The sequence below is a fragment of the Geotrypetes seraphini genome, chromosome 5 (assembly GCF_902459505.1).
Source record: "Geotrypetes seraphini chromosome 5, aGeoSer1.1, whole genome shotgun sequence".
Lineage (NCBI taxonomy): Eukaryota > Metazoa > Chordata > Amphibia > Gymnophiona > Dermophiidae > Geotrypetes > Geotrypetes seraphini.
In genome coordinates, this window is record NC_047088.1 from 161,514,034 (window position 1) to 161,533,298 (window position 19,265).

The following is a 19,265-nucleotide window of genomic DNA, read 5'->3' on the forward strand; positions in this document are numbered from 1 at the left end:
TGTCACTTTTGTCACTTTCTAAGCAATTTGTTGCTTTAGGTCATACTGCATCTCACTTTTATAAATTGTTTAAAAGTCTTTTAACTAATCAAGCATCGGCATTAAAACCAGCCAGTGTTCAAACCAGCCAAAAAACCTGAGTGTAACAGCTAGCACACAGATCAGTGCCAAGCATAGCTGTCATAACTACTGATAGCATGGCCACTTTCTGAAAATTCAGTTTTTAACTGAAATTTCAATACTTTACTAGGCTGCATCTAACTGCTCGTGCACAGTTTCATGTTCTTATTTTAGCATATCTTCTCTAGCTCAGGTTGTAATGACTATCTTACACCTCTTATGGCTTTCTACTGCTGTGTCACAGCTGTCCCTTTTTTTTCTTCTTCTTCTTCTTTTTTTATGAGAGGGGATGACGAAGAGGGGGAAGATACATGGTTGTAATCTTTCTTCATTTTGAAATCCGCACCTTCCATGTCAAAATAAAATCTGCATCCGCCAGGAATGTTCTAAGCATCTTCATCTTCATAATAAGATCTGCCCTACCCACCCTCTTCTTGTGGTTGGCTCGCTCTGTCGTATTCCCAGCCCTGCTGCTCATGGAGCTGCACAAAAGACAAGAGAATAATCACTTCTATACTGGTTTCAGCATCAGTAGTTTCAATATTACATACAAATATTGGTAGCTTTTGTGCTCATTTGCCCCTATTTTGTGCATTTGACGGGTTCATGGAGCTGCAGAAGCTGGTCGCTGTCCAGAGAAGGAGGTGCTGAAACCTTGTAGAGTTGTAGGCGGAAGTGACTGGTGTCTTTGCTTTCAACCTATTTCCGGAGCCATATTGTAGCGAGAAAGCTTTAGGAACTGCGGGGATAGTGGTTGGGGGCTGCTTGACACAATTGGTAGGAATGTGGGGGGCTGAGGACGTATTTTCACCATGGTGAAGAGGAAAAGCTCGGAGGGACAAGAGCAAGACAGCAGCAGGGGCATCCCTCTACCCATCCAGATCTTCCTCTGGCGGCAAACCAGGTATCTAATGAGAAAATCCGAACTTCCTGTCCATTTCGTATTTAACACAATATTTGCCTAAGCCTCGATTCAATTATAAACGAACCTGAGCTCTAACATCGGTGCTAATAAAATGTTAATGATAGACCTAGCTTTATAGAAAAACCAAAAGCATAAGCATGTGCATCAGTTTGAGGGTTGTATGCAAACTATTTTATGGCTGTTTGGTATATAATTATATTGTAGTTACATATTACAATGAGAAACCTGAGAATTCCTTTTTAATAATGCTATTGAAACCAAAGAAAATGGTGCTTACTGACACCTTTGGAATACGATGCTAATATTTTTTTTTATAATGGTCAGTGTGCGACGTTTTATGCTATTACATGGAAGGCGGAAGCGCAGACCAAAGAGAGACGATGCTGAGTTTCTGCAAGCTTGAGTGCCGCTCTCTGTAATTTTTGCGATGTTAGAACTCAACAACTTGTTGGTGACTGCAGCCTATAATATATGCGTGTTTTCTAATGTTTTATGCTTGATATTCTATGAATGCAGTAAATTAATTGCACCAAACTTATCAGGTTAATATTTGTGAATAACGAGCCTAACTTTTAAAAATACACGAATCGAAGCCAAATGGAAAACTAATAAGCAATCAGGGAAAATTCGGGGAAAATTGTGAAAAAAATAAAAACCCTAAGAAAGGAGGAATCGCTTTCTAGTTGCTACTGTAACGAATTTTACTTTCCATTGGGCATTTTCTCCAAGGACAAGCAGACTATTACTCCTCACAGATGAGTGACACAGATCCTAGATTGGTCAAAACAGTGTACCATAAGTGGAAGGCCATCTCAGTGTCTCTTTTTCTATATGACCTGGAAGGCATGAATCTGCTGCCTTCTGCAGTGATGTAAATATTTTCCAAAAAAAAGTGTACACTTTGTTGAAAGGTTTTCATCTTTCTTCTATCCCATTTCTCTCGTAGGAGCTCTAAGTTAAGCTTTTTCTATCATTTTTAAAAGTTGTTTTTTTGTTTTTTTGTATTTTTTTGGGGGGGAAGTTGTGGACCTGTAGTCTACACCATCATTGGCATGTAGGGATCCTATTACTAAGCTTCATTTGGCGCTAATGTGTGCCTAACACAGCTAAAAATGGAGTTCCGCAGGACATGCTTAGTTGTCAACTTCAAAATATGCATGTGCTAACCACACACAAAAATATTTTTATATATTTTCTATGAAGGGAAGTGTCAGAGGCAAGGAGTGGGTGTTCTTGCACTACTTAGTTAGTGTATCTATATTACCGTGCAATAAGGGCCTGATTCTCTAAAGGACACCAATCTCAATGGCCGCCTAAGAAGCAGCATATCAATCATGTATCAGCGTCCTGTAGAGAATCACATCTACTTTTACTAACAGACACCTTAAATGCAGACCAGCATTTTACAGGCCTACATTTAAGGTGTCTGTCTTGCACTTATGGATAGGCATAGGGACACTTAAAGATGCCCAAGGCCACTTCTGGTGGAGACCATGCACATGCCACACCTTGGCATCTGTAAGCATCTCTACTCATCTCTGCAGGCCCGTGAAATACACCTTCAATGTAGGCATCCTTCCCTGCCTGCATTAAAAAAAAGCATCCCGATTGGCTATGAGGTGGCAGTAGGAAACCTCCCACTGCCTACAATTGGGATGCCCATTCGTAGAATCAGCCCTTAAACTGTTTAGTGCAGGGTTACTGTGTGAGCCCTCATCACCAACAAAATGGGTGGCATTAAGTACTCATACAGTAATTTTTTAAAATGGCCACACATTAATGGCAATATTAGTGCATGGTCATTAATTTAAAAAAAGAAAGAAAGAAAATAGGCTATTTTACAGCCACAGTAGAAATGGCCTTAGTGTGTGGGAAAGATCTGCATAAAGGTGTGCTTAGCCACTTTTTCTTGTAGCTTAGTAAAATGGCCCTTTAGTTCCTTTTCAAACATCAAGTTGTTTGATCTCACTGTGACTATTTTATGATGTCTATGAAACAGAAAGCACCATCAGCTTTAAGATGTGCCAGAAGTGTGACAAGCAAGGTTGGATAGATACACCCTTGATTTGTATCTGTTATGCCCTGTGCCCAAACATAATAGTTGTAGTTGTGCCACCTATCAAAAATGACATCTAAGTGTTTTTTTGTGGCCAGAGGAATTGGACCTGAGCTACACCACATGCTGTAGATGAATTAGTATTGAGGTTATGTAGGTGTATTTGGAAGTATACATATGAGGTCTCATAGAGATCCCCATTCTCAACTTTCTTTTGGGGAAAGTTTTTCACAGATAGGAGAGCAATATTATACCTATGCAAATGATACCTTATTAATACCTGCTCTAATAAGCTCTTGTTGGCCTGTTCAGCACTGTTTTGATCTCTTGGACAAATGAGTTGCCTCTCATTAGTTGAAGTTAAACAAAGAGAGAAAACATACTTCTTTGGTTGGGCTCAATTTATGACACAAGACCATTTGATTGTTTAAAAGTTGGCGATACTGATGTTTGTTTTGAAAATTCTTTAAAAGCCATAGATATTATATTGTATTACATTCACTATTAACTATGGAACTTCAAGTTAATTCTCTTGTTAGAAAATCATTTTGGAGACTATGAAAATTACACAGAAACATAGAACATGACAACAGAAAAGGGCCACAGCCCATCTAGTCTGCCCACACTAATGGCCCACCCCCTAGCTACCTCCATGAAGAGATCCCACATGTCAATCCCATCTTTTCTTAAAATCTGGCATGCTGCTTGCCTCAATTACCTGTTGTGGAAGATTATTCCAGCGATCAATCACCCTTTCGGTGAAGAAATATTTTCTGGTGTCGCCATGAAATTTCCCACCCCTGATTTTCAACGGATGCCCTCTTGTTGTTGTGGGTCCTTTAAGGAAAAAGAGATCCTCTTCCACCTCGATACGGCCTGTGACATATTTGAACATCTCAATCATGTCTCCCCTCTCTCTGCGTTCCTCAGTGAGTACAGCTGCAACTTACCCAGTCGTTCCTCAACTTACCCAGTCGTTCCTGTGTATGTAGCTACGTTTTGTTTAATCAATTTAAAATTATTGTGCAGTCTTATATTCTCTCTTTATTTGATTATATTAATGTTCTTTATGTAGGTTGTTTTAAAGAAACTTACGATTCACCTATAAATACTGCAAATTTACTATGGGGCTCATTTTCAAAAGAGAAAAAATGTCCATAAAATGGCATAGAGTGGTATTTGGGTACAGTAGGTGGTGGATGAATGTTAGAGGGCTCACCATATAAAGTAGGGAGGTTATGGTGAGATGTGTACATTTTATGCAAAGTTCACTGCAGTGTTTCCCTAGGGTCCCCCGCTGCTCTGCTGGGATGTCTGTATGGCCAGTCTGCTATGAAAGCTTGCTCCTCCTATGTCCCAATGGTTGATTTTGTGTATTTTTTATTTTGATATGGGTTGTTTTTTTTAATGGTTCAAAAAGATAGATGCACTAAGGACAAACACATCTAGGAAATGGCCATTTTCAAAACAAAAAGACATTTTTCTGTTTTGAAAATGGTCATTTTCTCTATTGGATTTTTGGATGTTTTCTTTAAAACATCTACACTTGGATTGAGACAGCATATTAAAAATGCCCCTCTGTACCATGCAAATAGTTTTGATCCTGCTTCCCACCTTTTATGAAAAGTCCACTGTTTGCCTATATAGGCACAAGTTTTATTTATAAAATATTATATGGCTTTTCCCCCTCTTATTCTCAGATACTATTTTCACCTACTAGTTAACCATCTCAAATGGAAGAATACTTGAATTTACTTTCCTAATGTTAAGGGTCTACAATGTAAAATTATGCACCCATTGTCTTTTACTTATCAAAAAAATATTGTTTTTGAACAAATTGCATCTGGAACTGAGAAATCAATCTGATTACTCATTCTTAAGGTGATAGTTGAAAATGTATCTATTTCAGGTTGTAATACGATTTTGATTTGATTTGATATTATGATTGTGCATCCTAGGTATATAATGATATATTGTAACGCTGTGAATGTTAAACTGTAACCCATTCTGAGCTCTATGGGGAGGATGGGATGTAAAAATAAATAAATAAAATTACTAAAAATATTTTTTATATGGGGGTGTTAAAAAATGATTGGCTTCGGATGTCACATATATATTGAACAGAGTTATGGTTCTAACCTGCTCATAGATGCACTGGAATAATGATAATTGTACAAATATTTCCAATGAAATATTGTTTATTAAAATTTTAACAGAGTAATCTTATTTCAAAAGGCATTTGTACAATGGAGACACATTACAGTCATAAAGTATAAATGCAGCTATTCTGAATAAAATGGTCTCAAAATTCTATTCTGCTGCATTTACTTATATACTTAATATATGATGACATATATCATTGGTCTAGAATTCTTGATACTATATAAGGCTTTTGCATGCATATTGGGGGAGTGTCTTCCCCCTCACACAAGGATTTCTTAAAAGTTACATTCTAATACTAGCTTACATCATTTATAAAAATACAGAAGAAAGAAAAAGTATTGCAATATACTTACAAAGAAAAATATCCATGCATGCAGCTTTAAATCATTCCCTTACAAGTTGAACTGCTTCTCTCATGCTACTGAGTCATTTAACAGCATGCACTGAAAATCCTTTGTCTCATCCAATACATTTTTCAGATAAATATATTCTAATCTAACTTTAAATGAAAGTTCCTACATTTGTATTTTAATCTATATAAAATCGGAGGTATGTGTGTATGTATGTGTGTATGTGCCGCTATCATGCAAAAACGGCTTGACCGATTTGAACGAAACTTGGTATGCAGATCCCTCACTACCTGGGGTGATATGTTCTGGGGGTCTCACGGCCCACCTGCACACGTGGGCGGAGCAACAAACAGAAAATCACATTTCACCCATTCATGTCAATGGAAAAAATGTAAAACGCTGTGGGACCGATTTGAACGAAAATTGGTATGCAGATCCCTCACTACCGGGGGTGATATGTTCTGGGGGTCTCGCGGCCCACATGCACACGTGGCCGGAGCTACAAACAGAAAATCAGATTTCACCCATTCAAGTCAATGGAAAAAATGTAATAAGCTGTGGGACCGATTTGAACAAAATTTGATATGCAGATCCCTCACTACTGGGGTGATATGTTCTGGGGGTCTCGCGGCCCACCTGCACACGTGGGCGGAGCTACAAACAGAAAATCAGATTTCACCCATTCAAGTCAATGGAAAAAATGTAAAACGCTGTGGGACCGATTTGAACGAAAATTGGTATGCAGATCCCTCACTACCGGGGGTGATATGTTCTGGGGGTCTCGCGGCCCACCTGCACACGTGGGTGGAGCTACAAACAGAAAATCAGATTTCACCCATTCAAGTCAATGGAAAAAATGTAAAAAGCTGTGGGACCGATTTGAACGAAACTTGGTATGCAGATCCCTCACTACATGGGGTGATATGTTCTGGGGGTCTCGCGGCCCACCTGCACACGTGGGCAGAGCTACAAACAGAAAATCAGATTTCACCCATTCAAGTCAATGGAAAAAATGTAAAAAGCTGTGGGACCGATTTGAACGAAACTTGGTATGCAGATCCCTCACTACCTGGGGTGATATGTTCTGGGGGGTCTCGTGGCCCACCTGAACATGTGGGCGGAGCTACAAACAGAAAATCAGATTTCACCCATTCAAGTCAATGGAAAAAATGTAAAAAGCTGTGGGACCGATTTGAACGAAAATTGGTATGCAGATCCCTCACTACCGTGGGTAATATGTTCTGGGGGTCTCGCAGCCCACCTGCACACGTGGGTGGAGCTACAAACAGAAAATCAGATTTCACCCATTCAAGTCAATGGAAAAAATGTAAAAAGCTGTGGGACCGATTTGAACGAAAATTGGTATGCAGATCCCTCACTACTGGGGGTGATATATTCTGGGGGTCTCGTGACCCACCTGCACACATGGGTGGAGCTACAAACAGAAAATCCGATTTCACCCATTCAAGTCAATGGAAAAAATGTAAAAAGCTGTGGGACCGATTTGAACGAAACTTGGTATGCAGATCCCTCACTACCTGGGGTGATATGTTCTGGGGGGTCTCGTGGCCCACCTGCACATGTGGGCGGAGCTACAAACAGAAAATCAGATTTCACCCATTCAAGTCAATGGAAAAAATGTAAAAAGCTGTGGGACCGCTTTGAACGTAAATTGGTATGCAGATCCCTCACTACCTGGGGTGATATGTTCTGGGGGTCTCGCGGCCCACCTGCACACGTGGGTGGAGCTACAAACAGAAAATCAGATTTCACCCATTCAAGTCAATGGAAAAAATGTAAAAAGCTGTGGGACCGATTTGAATGAAAATTGGTATGCAGAACCCTCACTACCGGGGTGATATGTTCTGGGGGTCTCGCGGCCCACCTGCACACATGGGCGGAGCTACAAACAGAAAATCAGATTTCACCCATTCAAGTCAATGGAAAAAATGTAAGAAGCTGTGGGACCGATTTGAACGAAACTTGGTATGCGGATCCCTCACTACCTGAGGTGATATGTTCTGCGGGTCTCGCGGCCCACCTGCACACGTGGGAAGGGTGGGTTCACCCAAGAATGTATATGTTCTTGCTCCTGGAGGTGAAACTAAAAATGTTGTTTATAATCAAGTTTTGTGTTAGTTGTATTGTATTCATTTTGTCAAATATTTCACATTATAATTTGATTATTGTACTTTTTATAAAGCTGTAAAAAAATATTTTCATTGACCACTATAAAGTATCTTTATTTGAATCCATTTACAGTGTTATTGCTATAATTAAATACCCGTGCAACGCCGGGGCATCAGCTAGTAATTTACTAAAATTTAATTCATCATATATGCAACTGCAAAAAAAAAAAAAAAAGGAGAGGGAGACACCCCCTCCTCCCCCGGAATATAATCTCTATAGTAAGGGGAAAAAATCCATCTCTACAGCAACCAAACCTTATCTGCCACAGGTCTCTGGAGTAATACCCCAAGACCAGACTGGGCACACATTGAAACAATGGAACTCCATAAAACTAAGCTACTGCCCCTGGTTTCTCTTCTCTGGCCTTCAACAGAGCTTATCAATTCTAGTGCCCTGAGAGAATGCCTGCACTTCTCCTGTTTCCCGTGACCACAGCACAAAGCACATATTTTTTCAGATCAATATTTTGCCCATCTTTGTCTATCTGGTTTTGCATTCTGGTTTATCCAATTGTGGTTTTATATAGCCACTCATAAACCGTGCTCACTTGCTCTTGAATTAAGTCCTTATCTTTTCAATCAATCCCTAACTAGTAAAATCCTGAACAATGGTAAGAAAGTTTAGTGACTATTTTGCTTATTTCATGTTTGCCCATTCCACCACATACCTGTTCATTTTTAATAGGCTGCCCCCACCAGGCTCATTTGAGCCGAAGGGCCACATCAATATACAGTATATGAGGGTAAATCAAAAAGTAAAGGTGAAATACATTTAACAGCTTTAATAGAAGTAACTGAGCAATTTAACATATCACTTTTCTACATTGTCCCTGTGCAAGACAATACATTTATTGTATCATTCAACAAGCTTCTGCATTCATATAGAGGTTTTTGTGAGCACTGCTTCCTTTACTCCATCATCAGAGGTGAATCTGTGACCTCGCAGCATCTCCTTCAGTGTACTGAAGATGTGATAATCGCTAGGCACCAGATCCAGGCTGTAAGGAAGATATGGAAGATGTTCAAACCCATGCTGTTGTACTGTCTCTTTTGTCTCTGCTGCTGTATGAGGACATGCATTGTCATGGTGTAGCAAGACTGTTTTGGACAACATTCCTCTTCTTTTGTTGCAGATTACAGGTTTAAGTTCATTTCACAGCAATGCACAATAATTTGCACTGTTCATTGTTTGCTTGTGCGCTTGGAAATGCACCAGAATAGGCCCCTTCATGTGCCAAAAGTTGTTTAACATGATTTTCTTGGAGGAGGGCTGATATTTGAATTTCTTCTCTACTGAAGAAGATGGAGGTCTCCACTCCATGCTTTGTCTTTTGCTTTCTAGTTGTAGTGATGGACCCATGTCTCATTGCTGGCGACAATTCTCTCTAGAATACTCAGATCTTCTTCTTACCATCTTAGGAACTGAGTTGCAACCTCCACATGCTGTTGCTTGTGCAGATAAGTAAACTGTTTGGGAAACCATTGTGTACAGACTTTCCTGTATCCCAAGTCATCATGCAAATGCAAATGCAGATCCATAGCTGATATAGCCAATTGAGACACCATTATCTGTCAGTCTTGTCTAATCAAGGCATCCGCCCTGTCAATGTGCTCTTATGTGCGCAGTATTGATGGGCGACCAGAATGACTTTTGTTGGTTACACCTGTTCTTCCCACTTTAAACCTTTTCGGGTCTTTATCTACCATTATCTACTATGTTACTATGTTACTCATAAACCTTTCATTGATTCATGGTGCTATGTCCATACTGAGTCAATATTCGATGGTGAATTGCCACAGGTTTCACTGCCTTTGCCCAAAGAAAGCCCACTACTGCACATTGTTCTTCAATGGTGCAATCTTGCAATGGAGCGTTCATTTATCTAACCTCATGGCTGCCACATGACTAAAGGCCAAGCACTCCATTATGCATGGATAAACTATCCAACAGGCAATATATGAGTGCATATGTTGCATTTTGCTAGTTCTATTCTGGTTATCACATAATTTAACAATTGCCTTTAATTTTTAATTTGCCCTCTGAAATATTACAGAATCCTTCTTAGGCCCCATTCTGCCAAGCAACAAGATGAATTCTTCTATCACTTTATTAGCTAAAATCTTATCTTTTTAGGAATAACAATCAAATCAGAATGAAGAGGGTGACTAAGACTTTTGGAAAAATCTATGGGTCAATAATGTGCAGCTGCAGTCAATGGGTTTCTTTAAATACTGGCCATAGCACTGAAAAACAGGTACTGTATATTATGCACCATCATCACTATATATACCTAGTTGTACATATAGCAGTGGTAGTGCAAAATACACCTGTTTTTCAGTGCTATTATAAGCTTTTTTCTGTATCTCTGGCATTTAGGTGTGAGAATATACACTTGCTCTGTGGCTGCCATAAGTGCATGTACTTAACTTTTAAGTGTATATATACCTGGTTAAGAACCTACATTTCTTTATAGAACTGATTGCTACTAGGTGCCCTTATACCCTTGGATTGTACAGTGTGTATGATACCCAGAACTGGGAGCTCATATTTGAGCAAAGATCTAAGATGTGTGCCCAACTCAATTGGCTAACAAGTCAATCAGTGCCAAAATTGGGTGCTAGTTGGCACCAATTTTAATTTGTGTCATCTCTTGCTATGTACTATTCTATAACAATGTGCACCCAAATCCCATAGCATGAAATCCAAAAGGGGGTGTGGCTATAGGAGGTGCATGGGAAGGTTAAGAATGTTTCTAACATTTGCATCCAGTGATAAAGAATACCAGTGTTGAGCCATGAAATTGGGCACTAGTGCATCTGGTTTCAGCTAGGGTTGCCATATGGCTCCAGAAAAAGAAGTACTCAGTTCACTATTTGGCTAAACTTCATCTGGGACTTTTCAAATATTCATAGATCACCAAATCTTCCCACATATCAAAACATATTCATAGTACTATCTTATAAACCACTGAATATTTTTCTAGAGTGTGTAGAATCCTCAGAGGGATCACTTTCATTTATTTAGAGTTCATAGAAGGATAATACGAGCCAATATCTTCAATGGATCCTTTTTTTGTATATATTTTTAAACTTTTTCTTCTTATATATAAAGTGCAAATGCAGCAGTTTTTTGTGCAAACCATGTCAAAGGTGGTTAAATTTGCAGATGACACTAAACTGTTCAAAGTTGTTAAAACGCATGTGGATTGTGAAAAATTGCAGGCGGACATTAGGAAATTGGAAGACTGGGCATCCAAATGGCAGATGAAATTTAATGTGAACAAATGCAAAGTGATGTACATTAGGAAGAATAACCTGAATCACGGTTACCGGATGCTAGGGTTCACCTTGGGGATTAGCGCCCAAGAAAAGGATCTGGGTGTCATCTTAGACAATACGATGAAATCTTCCGCCCAATGTGTGGCGGAGGCCAAAAAAGTAAACAGGATGCTGGGAATTATTTAAAAAAGGATGGTTAACAAGACTAAGTATGTTATAATGCCCCTGTATCGCAACATGGTGTGACCTCATCTGGAGTATTGCATTCAATTCTGGTCTCCTTATCTCATGAATGATATAGTGGTGCTAGAAAAGGTTCAAAGAAGAGCGACCATAATGGTAAAGGGGATGGAACTCCTCTTGTATGAGGAAAGACTCAAACAGTTAGGGCTATTCAGCTTGGAAAAGAGACGGCTGAGGGGAAATATGATTGAAGTCTACAAAATCTTGAGTGGAATAGAATGGGTATAAGTGGATCGATTTTTAACTCCATCAAAAATTACAAAGACTAGGGGACACTCAATGAAGTTACAGGGAAATACTTTTAAAACCAATTGGAGGAAATTTTTTTTTCACTCAGAGAATAGTTAAGCTCTGGAACGCATTGCCAGAGGATGTGGTAAGAGCGGATAGCGTAACTGGTTTTAAGAAAGGTTTGGACAAGTTCCTGGAGGAATAGTCCATAGTCTGTTATTGAGGAAGACATGGAGGAAGCCACTGCTTGCTCTGTATCGGTAGCATGGAATATTGCTACATTTTGGGTTTTGGCCAGGTACTAGTGACCTGGATTGGCCACTGTGAGAACAGGCTACTGAGCTTGATAGACCATTGGTCTGACCCAGTGAGGCTATTCTTATGTTCTTAAGTAAATTACATCTAGCATATGCCCTTGATCCAATTCTCCAGTCACCCAATCAAAGAATTCAATCAGATTCATCTGGCACAATTTACCTTTTATAAAACCATGTTGCCTCGAATCCTGTAACCCATTTGATTCTAGGAATGTCACTATCCTTTCGTTCAGCATCCCTCTAGCCGGTAGGCCTGTCACTCCAAAATGGCGGGCCTTCCTCTTCCTGGTGCATTTTGAGATGCACCTGGGAGGAGCCTAAGGCTTGGATTGGCCCAGGTGCCTCCCATAGGAGATACCTTAGGCACCTGGGCCAACCGGAGTCTTAGGCCTCCTTCCTAGTGCATCCTGGATTGCAGTGGGAATGGCTTAATACTCTTGCCAGATACCTAAGGATCCTTCCATGGCCAGAGGGCATCTGAGCCAATCAGAGCCTTAGGCCTCTACCCATTGCGTCCCAGAATGCACCAGGAAAGGGAAAGTCCACCATTTTGGAGTGTTGGGCCTACCAGCTGGAGGGTATATGCATCCCTGTGGCTGGATTTTCACCTTAAAAGATATGGAGTGTATGGAGGGTGCCAGGAGGTCTACCAGTTAGGGGTGGTGGTGGGGGGGGGTCTACAGGTGGGGGTGGCTCTGGAGAGGGTGTTGCTAGGTGGGGGTATGTTCTGGGGGTGGCAGCAGGAGGGAGCGGGCATCCATCCTGCCAGGGGATTTGTCAGGGGTTTCAGGAGTGGTAGCAGGAGGAAATGGGCATCCCTCCTGGCATAGACATTCATGTGGGGGGATTCAGGGGTGGCAGCAGGAGAGAGTGGGCATCTATCCGACTTCTTGGCGGGGCTTCTGGCATTCCCTGCCACGACTGCTCAGCTGATCGCTACAGGGATATTTCCTTGCGCAATCAGCTGATGGCAAGGGATCAGGCATGACTGTGTAACCGGCGCTGGTTAGAGAATCGGAGTGGTTAGGCGGGGTTTGAAGTCTCTCCATTAGGGCAGACACAATTCTGTATAGGACACCAGTCTGCGATTCTCAGCCACTTCATAGGCGGCGGCTGAGGCCAGCATCCTATACAGAATTTCCCTCCAAGTGGCTTATGTAGAAAAAGCCTTAACAGTCGTGCCTTGAATCTTTGTAATTCTCATTGCCCTCTTTTGAGGATATATATTATTGTCTCTTCTTAATGAACATATCAAGTGCCAACTCTTGGAAATGTGACTCCTAGTACTGTATAGTTCTACAGTATTTCCTAATAGTGTATCCACTACTCCGATTAACCTTTTCAGTATCAATAATGAGAATTAAAATAGTGTGACATAAGAAAAACATTGAAGCAATTGCCTTATAGATGTTGATGTGTGGGTTAAAATATGCATTTTGCTGTTTTGTTAGTTGGATGGGAGCTTTATATTCCTTGCAAACGTAAATTTCTCAAATCTAAATTGAATTTGGTGGATCAATGACATGGTATATTGTCAAGCTGATCTTCAGATTTTGACTTTTCTTTCCATGCAGTTTTGACATCTCTCCTTTAATGGAGCTGAAGGACATGTTGCTGCTTGCTGCTTTTAATATTTTCACTGAACAGATACTGTTCATGCCTCACATAGCAACAGTCCTACTTCCTTAGCAACCGCTGCAACTGTGCAAAGACACAGAATATTAACTAAGAATACATAGTATCTGAAAGGTCATTGCTCAGAGCCTTGATTTATATTATTTTAAAAGGTAAGATATTAATTTTAATGATAATCAAAATACTGGATAAACAGTATACAAACTTTCTTATAGTCGTGAAAGGATACTGGGCATCTCTAGGATGCAATGGCTGACCTATATTTGCAATCTAGTACAAAGTGGAATAAGAAGGAAAGCAAAATGAGCAACTAGGGATTTGCTAATTCAGAGGGGGCCAATCTCATTCCTCAAGGGTTGCATCCCAGTTAGGTTTTTAGGATTTCCCCAATGAATATGCTTGAGATTTGTTTGCATGTACTGCCTCAATTGTATGCAAATAGATCTCATGCATATTCATTGAGGAAATCCTGAAAACTTGACTGGGTTACAGTTTTTGAGGACCAAGTTTGCCCACCTCTGGGTCAATTTGAGGAGCTTGTCTGTTAGGGCAGTAGTAGAATCCATTGGAGTCAGAACTTTCCAAACTACAATCCTACAATCAATGCATGGAAAAATATGTTGTGACACTAGACTTGTAGCAAAAATGAAGACCTCATATTCGCAGCTTAAAAAATAATCAGGTATACTCTTGTAACAATAATATTTGTTTTGGATTCCTAGCTGGAGGATTTCTGATGTCATAAAGTCTTGCCAACCAATCAAGTTGATAGGATGAATATAATTGCTAACTTCCAGCACTGTTTATTGTTTATTTCAGGATTTCCTATGCCTTCTTTTGTAGGAAAGTACAGGAAAGTGGTTTATAATCTGGTTAATACCAGCATGTTTTGCTCATTTTCTTTGAAAAATGCAAATGTATACATGAACTGACATACACATACTCACATACAAACATAAATACATAGACACACATAAGTGCTCATGTACTCTTCTACAACACATTCAAATATACTGTGGCAGGGACGCTTGGCTGAGCAGGTGGACACTCGCCAGGAGCCCCACCACTAGGAAAAAGGGTTGGTAACCTGTGATTCACCAGTGGCTCCCACACCCACTGTTGAACTCTGAGTATGTTCTTAACAGTTACGTGCAGAAATTCACACAAAACACTTTGTCAGGAAAGATTAAAAACAAACTTGGTTTATTTCAGCTTCATAAATCAAACGTAATTCTTGTCAGATGACCAAAATGATATTCAGGCAAAATTTAAAAAAAAAACAACAACAAACAAACCCACACAAAAGCCAAAAATCTTCTCAAGAAGGATTTTCCTAAGTTCTGGTTAAAACCACTTCCAGTACTTTTGTACAGCACAAACGTAGTGTCTCACATTCAGAATTAGCATGTCCAAACTTTGGTCTATAGAATAGGTCCACCTTCAGTCCATTCACAAAACAGTGTGAAACATAAGCACAAGAACTTATAAGCAAGTTTGCCTTTCCCAAAGTGTAGTTCAATCAGCCCTCCCTCGGGCTTGTACTTTCAAACGGAAAAAAAAAATCCACAAACACATTCTGTGCTATGCTCCTGCTGCAGCATTTCCAAGCATGTCCTGGCTACAGCCGCTAATCTGTACTCATTGCATAGGAAATGTTTGTCTTCTTATCAGAACTCAGGCCTAGATTCTTAAAAATCCACATTAAAAAACAACGGGTTGCTATCGTAGCCATTCTGGTAGCGAATTAAAAAAGCAAGTCATTCTCCAAAACATGCTCATGTAAATGAGGTTGGGGGAGAGTAGTGAAGACTCGCTAAATTTGCATGTGCCAATCGCTGGTGATAGCAATGGGCACATGTGCAGAAAAAACAAACAAAAAACCCCAGACCACAACAACAGCAGGAGAGATATTCAATCTCTCCCGCTGCCAACCAACACTACCACCCTCACCCCCTGGAGCAGGAGAGATGCCCACTCTCTCTCACTGCCAAGTGACCCCCCCCCCCCCAGCAGTGGGAGAGATGCCTATTTTTTCCCGTTGCCACAACCCGCCTCCCCCCTTGCAGCATCCAGGTTAATCAGAGTCTTAGGCCCCGAAAAGTTCAGTGTTAAGCGCTATTCTATAAAGGGTATGTACCCTTTATAAAATAGCATTTAATGCCAGTTTCCATGCCCAACTCTGGGTGTCAGATTTATGCCTGCTGAAACCTGGTGTAAGTCTTGGCACCCAAGTTGGGCACAGTGACTCATTATTCTGTAATGCAACATACATAGTTTTTGAATGCCATGACCCGCCTGTGCCCCTCCCAGGGCCATACCCTTCCTTTAGGGTTGTGCATTATGGAATATAGGCACATGGCATTGTAGTACACAACCAGATGCATGCACAAATCCTAACTGATGCCACTTAATGTCAATAATTGGTTGTTAGCATCCAATTATTATTGATAGTTAACAGCTCATTAGCTAATTAAGTTACACATGCATCTTGGTGGTATGCCCCAATCCGGGCACCTTATATAGAATCCAGGCTTGGCTGCTAAGATGGGGGGCAAGATTCCCCCAGGCCTGGCCTCCAAGAGAGGCCCAACATCAGCAGGGCTGTTTTTTCTGACGATTGTGAATCCCTCTTTCCGACAAAAGCAGAAGAAGTTGGTAATTGTATAGTGTGACCATATGGCTCCAGAAAAAAGGGGACGGATTGAGACATCCGGGTTTTACTTCCATTGAAAGCAACCAAGATGTCTCAATCTGTTCTCCTTACTTCCATTGCTTTCAATGGAAGTAAAACCCGGATGTCTCAATCCGTCCCCTTTTTTCTGGAGCCATATGGTCACACTATAATTGTATCCCCTGCTGGGCTGTTAGTGGATTAACTCTGTTCTGCCACCAGTCATGGGTTCTCCTCCTCCTTCTTGCTGCATACCCTCCCGCTTATGTGGAAATAGGAAGTGTATCATATGGGAGGAAGGGACATGGCAAGAAGAAGGAGGACCTGTGGCCAGCAGCAGAATAGAGTTAATGTGCTAACCTGGCATGCCAGCACACAGAGTAGGAGCAGAGTGGAGATTGTGTGAGTTGTAGCCTGTGAGCAGATATCTTCTTGATGTTGTAAAGGGGGGGGGATGCGGCTGAGAGGGGTTGTGGCAGGGGGGCCCTTAAGATTGTTTGCCCAGGTCCGGCATTGTCTCTCTGCAGCCCTGAATCCAGGGGTTAATGTTTTGCTTTATGACATTCAGTGCCTATTTACTAATCCTAATAGTTAAAGCAGAGGTTGCATTAACAGTTAATGTGTCATGTCAGCGGTCACAGTAATATGTTAATTTCTATGCTGAAAGCTAACCCAGAAGAAAGTGGAGAATGAGTAGAGAATACACAGCTACTGCACCTCACAGTGAACACAGAGGTGGTTACTGTGAATTAACTGCTAACCTAGTAGGTAATAAAGTTCAGTTACTTACACCTGAATAGCTAACTGCAATGCAGTTAACATGTAGAAAGACTGAACGGGAAATGCTGGGAAAGCCCCCAACACTTAGTTTAGCAATTTTGCTATTATATACATTAATATTAGCAATTAATGCATGGTAACTGCAAAAACTTACTGCCTCTAGGAAGGATGTTATCAATGTGGGACACTCACTATTCACACAACCGCCAACCAAAAATGTCAAATGAAGAAAACTATATGACAACCTAATGGCCACCAGAGCAGCAAAATTAGACAGACAGCTCACCAATCTGCTGTCTTCGATCACAGATTACAAAACCTTCAAAAAAGAAACTAAAACTCTGCTCTTCAAAAAATACATAAAACCTATTTAACACAACCAGATCCATCCCAAGCTCCACCTACTACTGTCTACTCCTTATCAAATTTAAAATGTTCAAATTACCCAACATGTATTACCTAATTTCAAGACAATTCTTATGTAATCCTCTTGTATATCTTGTAACTTCTTGACAACTCTTATGTAATCCACCTTGAACCGCAAGGTAATGGCGGAATAGAAATCACTAATGTAATGTAATACTGTTAAGTTGTGTCATTTTACTGATAACCCCAGTTATTAGTAACTGGATCTTATTGCATAAAATGGGACCTGTGGTAAAATAGCATGAGTTAGTGGTAAGATGATGCATTTTAATGGTAGCCCGTGTTAATAACTACACCCCCATGTTGTTTAAAATTTATACTAATCCTTTTATGACACATCTCTTTTGTTTCTACAAAGCATGGGTAATTCTGCTAACCAGATTTGCAAGAGTATAGTAAGCCCCAGTTTGCATAATTTGATAGTTCTGTTGTAGCTAAAATTATTTATCTTTTTATTTACAGCGCCTTTCTAAGGCCAAAACTGGGCAAACAATATGAAGCATCCTGTGTAGTAAGTTCTTTTTAACCTTTGTTAAAATAATGGTCTAATGTACTAAAAGGTTTTCTCATAGATCAGTGTTTTCTCATAGATCAGTGTTTCCCAAACTTTTATCTAACAAGATCCTATTTTAAAAATTCACATGATCCCAGATTATGATCCAAACAAAATAGCAAATCTCCACTCCCTCATCCAAGGCCGGTATTGGGGAGGGGGGAAGGGGTGCAAATACGGCAGTTGCTCTGGGACCCACAGCTCCAGGAGGCATTCATGAACCAGGATGTCCTTCCTTTCTCCCCAGCCCATTCCAAAGCCCCCCTATACCTTTTAAAATGCAAAGGGGTCACTGGCGCAGCAGTGACTCTCTAGCATGCTTGGGGCTTCCTCAGCAATGCTCCTCTGCTGCGATCTTCCCAAGCAGAAACAGGAAGTTGAATCCAAAGTGGAGGACCACAGCAGAGAAACAGTGCTATGGAAGCTGCAAGTGCCGCTAGAAAGTCCCTGTTGTGCTGGTGACCCCTTTGAATTTTAATAAGTGAGGGGGCTTTGGAATGAGATGGAGAGAAGGGAAGGACATCCCAGCCCATGGGGCCCCCTGGAGAAGCTAACTTTTAAATGATGTATGGAATTCTGGATTGGAGGGCATGTGGTGGGTGTAGGGGAGGGAGGGAAGGAGGAGTACTGAATATGAGAAAATAGCAAAATATAGTTTACTTTTAGTAGATTTTGCTGTTTAGTTTATAACCTAATATATTCAGTGCTGCAGTGATCTGTTGATGATTATGATGACATCGTTAATCAATTTGAAGGCTTTTTGCTGACAGTGTCTCTTTTTTTTTTTAGTCATTTGAACGTGTTCTGGTAGAGAACAAACTACATGGCCTCTCTCCTGCTCTATCGGAAGCTATACAGAGCATTTCCCGCTGGGAGCTGGTGCAGGCTGCATTACCACATGTATTGCACTGCACAGCTACTCTGCTTTCCAACAGGAACAAACTAGGTTGGTGCTCCATTAGATGGCTGATAGTTTATTGACTAGTAGAGGACTACACAAACATGCACACAAGTGCTAGCTCTGTGTTTGCAGTGGCTGCTTCAGGGCTTTCCTCCCCCCTAGTAAGGAGCAAATTTCTTCATTTTGTCCAGGGAGGAGCAATATGACCCTGATTCTGCAAAATGTGTCTAAAGTTAGGCGCAGTTTAGACATCTAAGATAGGCGTCCTTTGTAGAATCACACAAAGTGGATAAAGATGATAAAGGGGATAGAACTCTTCAGCTTGGAAAAGAGGAGGCTGAGAGGAGATATGATTGAAGTCTACAAAATCCTGAGTAGAGTAGAATGGGTACAAGTGGATCGATTTTTCACACCATCAAGAATTAC

The 19,265-nt window shown here is 40.7% G+C and overlaps 1 protein-coding gene across 1 annotated transcript in view; it reads left to right on the forward strand.

Moving 5' to 3' along the window:
• The first annotated feature begins 932 nt into the window (after nt 1–932).
• Nucleotides 933–19,265, forward strand: part of UNC80 (unc-80 homolog, NALCN channel complex subunit) — a 392,207-nt gene continuing 373,874 nt past the window's right edge. The window contains 3 exon segments of the mRNA XM_033945805.1: nt 933–1,024; nt 17,848–17,896; nt 18,728–18,884. Coding sequence (XP_033801696.1) covers nt 933–1,024; nt 17,848–17,896; nt 18,728–18,884 — 298 coding nt within the window.